The sequence below is a fragment of the Lactuca virosa genome, chromosome 9 (genome assembly GCF_052849685.1).
Source record: "Lactuca virosa cultivar CGN04683 chromosome 9, Lactuca_virosa_CGN04683_v6, whole genome shotgun sequence".
Classification (NCBI taxonomy): Eukaryota; Viridiplantae; Streptophyta; class Magnoliopsida; order Asterales; family Asteraceae; genus Lactuca; species Lactuca virosa.
Window position 1 is genome coordinate 148,816,745 of NC_136434.1, and position 7,905 is coordinate 148,824,649.

A 7,905-nucleotide genomic window follows, 5' to 3' on the forward strand; every position below is an offset into this window, starting at 1 on the left:
CCCGAGGGTATTCCATCCCGAGGATGACAGAACCCGTTGTAGATTGACATTCCAACCCTATGATTGATTGGGCCTAGGGTATTCAAACCCGATGGTTGACTGGGTTTGGGGGTATTCCAACCCGATGGTTGATTGGACCCGACATGCTGTTATTGTATATGTTTATGTGTTGGTACTTTGGGGGATTTCACTAAGCTTTGGCTTATAGTTTTGGGTTATGTTTCAGGTACTTCGGATGATCGCGGAAAGGCGAAGACATGACCGTACACATCATCTTGTTAATGACTTATGATTTTGGGAGACTCTGATGTTCGAAATGTTTTGAAAACTATGTTTTTAAACAATTTGGGAATTTGGGTTGGTAATAAGAAGTTTAAATTTCTTGTGATTTTATGGGTGTTACAGTTTAATAATATATTGTACAAAGAAAGCTAGGTTGCTTTTTGATGCTCAAAAGATCTAAACAGAATCCAACCAAAACTTTCTATACACAAAAGTAAACATTTTCTTATGTACAATGACGAACAAAAGGCCCTTCGTTCATCCGGACCCCGACAAGTGAATTAACTGAGTTTTCAAGTATTTCTGAACTCTAAATAATACGAATATGTATGTGGCTGAACTCTTGCCGATAAATCTCCTCTTTCTGCCACTCCTCCCACCTCTCTTCTAAACCATCACCTTCAAGCATTTTCACAACTTCTGACATCTTTGGTCTTTCCCATGGTGTCGCTTGTGTGCACAATAAAGCTATATGTATCAACTCTTCCACAACATCTTTCATATCATTACATTCCAAATCCGCATCCACCAATACCTCCAACTTCTTATCCCTCAAAAACCCTTTAACCTAAACAAATCCAAAAAAAATATATAAACTTTGTTACAATGCTCAAAAAAGATGATTTGATTGAGACATGTGAAACATATTTCTTACCCATTCAAGCAACATGACCCCATCATCATTGGCAAGGCGGGCAAGATCAAACGCCCGTTGTCCGGTGATGAGTTCTAGAAGCATCACGCCGTACCCAAAAACATCGGTTTTTTCTGACAATTTCCCAGTGGATAGATACTCGGGTGCTATATGTCCAATTGTCCCACAAACGCCCGTTGTAAGATGAGTATCTTTATAGTCCATGAGTTTAGCCAACCCAAAGTCTCCAACAACAGCTTCAAACTCCTCATCCAACAGTATATTTGCAATTTTTACATCACGGTGAATGATCTTAGCATCACAATGATGATGCAAATAAGCAAGCCCCCTTGCAGATCCGAGTGCAATCTGTTTCCTTGTCGGCCAATCAATACGTCGTCGATCTACAACATTTTATACTTTAGCTAAAAACTTTATGTATTTTACCTGAAAAGTCAAAGTTGACCTTCTTGATTACCTTGTAGACACGATGCAACACTGCCATTGACCATGAAAGGATAAACAAGCAAACGTTCGGTTGGTGTCAAGCAAAATCCTTGCAGCCGAAGCAGATTCCGGTGCATCGCTATGCTTAACAACTCAACCTCCGTTTGAAACTGCAATTCACCACCTTGGAGCAGATCTGTAAGTCTTTTTACAGCCACCGGAGCACCATCAGCTAACCTTCCTTTGTAAACTTTACCAAATGCACCTTGACCAATAATGTTTTTCTTACTAAAATCATCGGTTGCAACTAGCAGTTCATGCAAAGTAAACCTCTTCAGTTGTCCCTGATGAACTTCGGGGTCCTCTTCAGCTACAAACATAAAAGAATCAAATGAGCAGAGAACCAAAGTTAGGTGATTGATCTTCTTGTTAAATTGTGTAACCTGGTACATCAGTGAAATGATCTTGTCGTTTTCTGCACAATAGCCTAGCAAGTGCAATTGTTCTACCTGCAAAAACAAGGGCAAAACCAACAACAGCTCCTTCAACAAAAGCTCCAATGTCATTGTCGTCGACTGAAACTACAGTTGTATGTACAATCAGAAGGCGATAATTCCTTTACACAAAATATGTAGGTACTTTGACATGAGATCAAGATGCATGCTGGTGGCATAAAGTAACAATAACCATCGAATATATACCTGAAGGAGATTGCAAATTAGGTGGACGTGGAAATGGAGGTTGAAGTACATCATGTGGAATGACAGATCTGATGTTGGCATTATTGACAAAACTGAAAGAAGTGAAGTTTGCATGTAACGTGTGAATACATTTGACATAATTTCAAGAATCATGTAATTAACTAAAAGCAGACCTCATGGGCGTAAACCCCACAAACGAGCCATTGCAAGGGATATCACCTTTCAGAAAGTTGTTTGATAGTGTCGCCGCTAAAAGCCCCTGTCGCCGGTAATAGCGTCGCCGCTAAAGAGTGATCACCCGAATCCGCGTCTTCCCCTTCCGTTACTTCTACACCGTTCGATCAAATATCCAATCCAACGGTTAGGGTCCCTTATCCGAACTAACCTAATACAGACGACATATGTGTCGCCGCTAAAGGTTGAAATTGTCGCTGCTAATAGTTCACTAAAAAATGACGCGGTACTCTTCCCTCCAGATTGTCGCCGCTATTGATAAGAGTCGCCGGTAATAACCTATTAGTCGCCGGTAAAGCTTCATACAGATAAAAAAAACGCACGCAGAAACTTCATTCTTCTTAATTGCTTTCTGTTTGCTGCCTTTTTCTCCTTCGCCCCTTCCACCTTCTACCGAGTTCATCTTCAATTTGCTTCTTCCATCTTGATTTCTCCATACATTGTGTCATATTAAGGGTATTAGGGATTAAGGTGTGATTTGGGACCAATTTCTAAGTCAAGTTCTTGAAGAAATTAAGGTAATTTCATTTGAAAATTTCTTTGATAATTTCCTTGTTAGTTTGTATGTTAACACTGAAAAAGTGTTGATTAAATTTCTAAGTTTTGGTAATTTAATCTGTATGTTACCCTTGCAAATATTGTTGAAGTGATTTGTGACATTTTGGATGGCTCCCAGGTTTTGGATTTGTAGCTTCATCGGGTGAATAACAATTTTTCCAGCTATTACCGGTTGATTTCCGCCACTACAGGTTCTATTATTTCATTTTTTTGTGAATTTGGTATTTGTATGTGAAAATTGCCATGTGTGAAAATTGTGTGTATATTTGATATTTGTATGTGAAAATTGTGTGTATATTTGATATTTGACGTATGTGGTATATGAGTATTTGGTAGAAATATATATATGATGTTATTATCTATATATATGTGAAATTATATGTATTTTTTATAAGTAGGATGTTATTGTGTGTATGTGAATGTATGTATGTTTGTTGTAAATGTGGTATATGATTGTGAAATTTTTGTATTTGGTATAATTAGGATGTTATTATCTATATATGTGAAATTATGTGTATTTGGTTTAAGTAGGATGCTATTTTGTGTGTATGTGAATGTATTTGTATTTTGTGTATATGTGGTATATGTATGTAAAAGTATGTGAATTTCATGTTCTTATGTATTATGTAAAAGTATGTGGTATATGTATGTAAGCAGGATGCTAGAATTGAAAAAAAAAATAAAAACAAATTATTGTTATAATTGCAAAAAAAAAAAACACAAAAAAAATGTTATAAAATGTTAGGGTACTATACACATATTTATTATTATTATTAATTTTATTACTAGAAAAAAAATGAGAATAAAAAATTGCAAAATAATATTAGTAAAAGCTTTACAAAATAAGATTATTATCTTACTAGAAATGTGTATTCCTATGTAAATGTTTATTTTTATGTAATATATATCTGTAATAAAAATTGTATTTGTATATCTTATAGTTTTTCAGGAAATGATGAGCATATGGATTTTGTTTATGTATACCATGGCTGCTGTCATGGGTCGTGGACATGGGGGAGACGGAGCTGAGGACCCACCTATCCCAGGTGGTAGAGGTGGTAGAGGTGCTGGTCAGCATGAGCAAGACGGTAAATCTTATTATGAATTTTTATTTAATATTTTTGTTCAATTATTATAAATTAAATATCGTTTCTAATAATTTTTAATTATATTTGTAGTTGAGGAACGTGCCCGAAGGAAAGTTCGAGGCAAAGCAAAAAATATAAAACTTGAAAAAGCAATCTTACGGAACCAGGGGAAACCAATTAGCTTGCAATATGATAGGGATATCACATTTGATCCCGTAGGAGAGCCGAAAGACATGTTTTTCCCGATAAGTTGGAAAAACAATGTGGCAGATGGTCCCGTTTGACAAATGGACTTGGAAAAAAGTTTCCCCTTCAATACAGGACACCGTATTACAACATTTAGCGGTAATTATTTATTTAAATATATTTTATATGGTTAACTATAATTGTTTTTTACTTGGTTAACTTATTTTTTTTTGTAGACAAAGTTTGATTTGGATCAGATGTACCAGGATGTACAAGCTAATCTGTTGACAGAGAGTTTTCAAGCAGCTTTGTTAAAAGGTTATCGAGAACGTAAAGCTGACGCAAAAGAATATTTTAAGTCAGTTGGAGGGTATGATGATATCCCGGGAGCATTAGCCAATCCTCCGGAGGGTATGCTAGTTGATAACTGGGCGAAGGCAGTTGAGTATTTTCAAACGGACGAACACAAAATTGCTTCAGAAAGGAACAAAAAAATCCGTGAAATGCAAACAAATGTGAATCGTGGGGGGTCGAGCTCGTATAGCAGTACTTGCTATAAGAAGGTAACATACGATACATGTAATTATTTATTTAAAATATAATCTAATTTTTAAAGTTAAACAGAACCTGAAGAGAGTGGAAACGTTTCGCAAAGCTCATACCGATAAGAATGGTGTATTTGTTACTGCTGAGGCGGAACAACAATATGTAAGTATTTAATTATAATTTTATCATATAATTAAATGTTTATTTATACTTAACTGTTACTCACTTTTGGGAGTTACAAAATCGGTTAGTTGAAGAGCTGTTAGAACAAACTCAAGGTGAAAGTCAGTTAACTCCCGCTCAAGAAAGAGCTACGTTTGAGAAAGTATTAGGAGAGCGACGTGGCCATATTAGAGGCATTGGCTGTAAACCCTCTGCTCTCCCGCCGATTCCACAGCCTTCGCAACCATTACCACAACCATCACAGGTAAAACAATCTACTTTGGTTTTTGTCCCAAGTGCAAAAAATAGCAATGTACTTTGGTTTTCTATCTTAGTTTAAAAATAGCAATCTACTTTAGCATCGTAAAATGCATGTTGAATTGGTAATTTTGGTTTTGTGGTGATTATTTTCTAAAAAGTTTGGTAATTTGGTTTTTGTCCCAAGTGCAAGAAATAGCAATGTACTTTGGTTTTCGATCTTAGTTTTAAAATAGCAATCTACTTTAGCATCGTAAAATGCATGTTGAATTGGTAATTTTGGTTTTGTGGTGATTATTTGCTAAAAAGTTTGGTAATTGGGTTTTTGTCCCGAGTGCAAGAAATAGCAATGTACTTTGGTTTTCTATCTTAGTTTAAAAATAGCAATGTATTTTGATAGTTTTTGTTTATGTTTGACAATCTAACTTATAAGTTTATATATATATTGTTATTAATTATGTAGTTGGAAAATCTTCGTGCAATGCTCAGCGACCCGGCATGTAGGGATGAGCTTTATTCGTTTTTTCAATCCCACAATAATCAAGGAAACGATGGGAATGAAGATGATGGTATGTAAGGATGCGTTTTATTTGCATATGTTGTAATGCTTTGCTACTTGGTAGATTGTAAAACTTTGGTTGTTTTGCTACTCGGATATTATGACTTTTGATATTTAATTGTAATCGGATGTTTGTTTGTAATTTGCATTGACACTATTATGTTTGATATTTAATCGGATGTTTGTTAATATTTAATTTGTAATTAGCGTCGACACTATTATTTTTTATATTTAATCGAATATTGTTATTACCGGCGACAAGAGTCATTACCGGCGACACGGTCAATAGCGGCGACTCAACTCATTAGCGGCGACACGGTCAATAGCGGCAACGTTTCTCATTAGCGGCGACAAAGTGATCAATAGCGACGAAGCAGTAGCGGCGACTCAGTACCGGCGACGCGTCGCCGCTATTAGTATTACCGGCTACTTTTGGGACTTTTACCGGCGATAAAAGTCGCCGGTAATGGCCTTTTTCCTTGTATTGAGAATCTAAATGATGTGAAATCGTACAGGAAACGAAGTTTCTGAAGGTTGCCCAATGTGTCTGGAATGTCACCATCTAACTGGTTCATGTAAAGATCCAAGCTCACCAAGTTTGTTAAGTTCCCAAGCTCATCAGGAATTCTTCCAGTGATGTTATTTCCATAAAGCTCCCTAATATTAGTAAGTTTAAAATCATAAATAATACGATTTGGATTATAGTATAATAATAAAGTGAAAAGTTACCGCACGAACTCACTAGAAAAAATCACGTACTACTACTTCAAATATAAGCAGATTCAATATATTTGTGATTTTAGTGTCAATGTGTCATCGAGTCATATATAGGGTCGAACTGCAGTTTAAGGAAAATGACTATACACTATCATAAGATCATCTCAAACACCCTACAATCTCCCCAAATTTTCTAACACAATACGCAAACAATATTGACTTACAAGTACTGTAAATTTGTAAGTAGACCAAGCTCCGGAACCAGTTGACCTGACAAGTCCGCGTTTCCAAGATCACTGTGTGTGTGTGTGACAAACACCAAAACAGAAATTTATTTGTAAGACTAGAAAATGCAATAAAAGAATAAAATATCAAATTTTGATTAAAGAGGTTTGATGAGCTTACACTCGAGTAACTTTATTCCCAGTGTCGCAAGTAACATGAAACCAAGTACATGGGGTGGGAAGGGCCGAATCCCAACTTTGCAAAACATTCTTGGGATCGTTTAACTTTAACTTTAGGCTATCCAATGCATCGACTGTTTTACATATATGAAATTTGGGAAATTTGATTGTGGTCTCTTCTTCGAAACATCAAATTAATGAAGATTTCATTTACTATAAACATCGTGAATCAAGGAAGCAATCAAGAATCATGAAAAAAGCACATACCTTCAGCATTCCCATAAACCCTTTTATGGAACCCCAAAATAAACAAATAGAGAATCACAGGGAGGATCCTATCCATTTCTGGCAAGCTAAAAGCCTAGTTTCATCATCAGTTATTAAACAAAATCAAGAAATATAAAATGCCAAAAACTTGAAACACAGAACGCTAGCTTTGAAGACAAATTCACAAATAAAATCAACAAACTAAAACCAAAAATTCCACTTCAAGAAATTCTTCGAAATGATGATTCTGAAGTTATTTGTTTTGGGTTTTGCATTATTAAAGATAATAAGTTGAATGTAGCAGTTATTTTGGGGGTAGGGAGAAGGGGAATAGTCTTTGTGTAATCAATCAGAAGTTCTCTTTTTTCTCCTAAAAGGAGTGGCTGTAGCGAGAAAGAGAGATAGGTATTTTGTAGAAAAAAGGAGTACTGAAATTAATGAAAATATGATAGTTGACTCGAAGAAGACTTTGACTATACATTCAATATTGCAGAAAAATTTGAACTGCATAAAGACTTGAATGATTTATGATCAATATATACATTTCTAACATAAGTTTGGTGAAGTGAAGTTTCAAAAAACCTGGTAAACTCAACCCGTAAGACCCACCAGGTTAACATGGAAGGTGAATCACTGCTCAAGTTCATGATGGATTCTCGCCTCGTTACAGCTAGAATTCCAACAGACTTCTGTAATCATCTAAGAATAAAAAAGAGGCAACTTGGAGTTCTCCTGAAAGAAAGCTTCACTCTGGCATTTTATCAAACAGTTAATATGCATGTAAACCTACCACAGATTTACTTGTTCGACTGGAACAATCATCCACAAAAGAAACTCAAACAGATAGTTGGGACATGATACA

General features: G+C 35.7%; 1 protein-coding gene and 1 long non-coding RNA gene across 2 annotated transcripts; one reads left to right on the forward strand and one right to left on the reverse strand.

The window, feature by feature from the left end:
- Positions 1 to 410: 410 nt before the first annotated feature.
- LOC145139908 (BRASSINOSTEROID INSENSITIVE 1-associated receptor kinase 1-like) lies at positions 411 to 7,339 on the reverse strand. The gene is made up of 11 exons (XM_079073574.1): positions 7,044 to 7,339; positions 6,778 to 6,910; positions 6,597 to 6,668; positions 6,101 to 6,312; positions 2,529 to 2,596; positions 2,238 to 2,347; positions 2,065 to 2,156; positions 1,807 to 1,944; positions 1,395 to 1,733; positions 938 to 1,320; positions 411 to 850 (listed from the first exon to the last, which is right to left on the reverse strand). Exons 1-11 carry the CDS (start codon positions 7,117 to 7,119, stop codon positions 593 to 595), a joined length of 1,881 nt encoding a protein of 626 aa, XP_078929700.1. The 5' UTR covers positions 7,120 to 7,339; the 3' UTR covers positions 411 to 592.
- Positions 4,607 to 4,889, forward strand: LOC145136880 (uncharacterized). Its single transcript, XR_013720756.1, has 2 exons — positions 4,607 to 4,693; positions 4,755 to 4,889. It is a non-coding gene; the product is annotated as an uncharacterized LOC145136880 (long non-coding RNA).
- Positions 7,340 to 7,905: the final 566 nt, after the last annotated feature.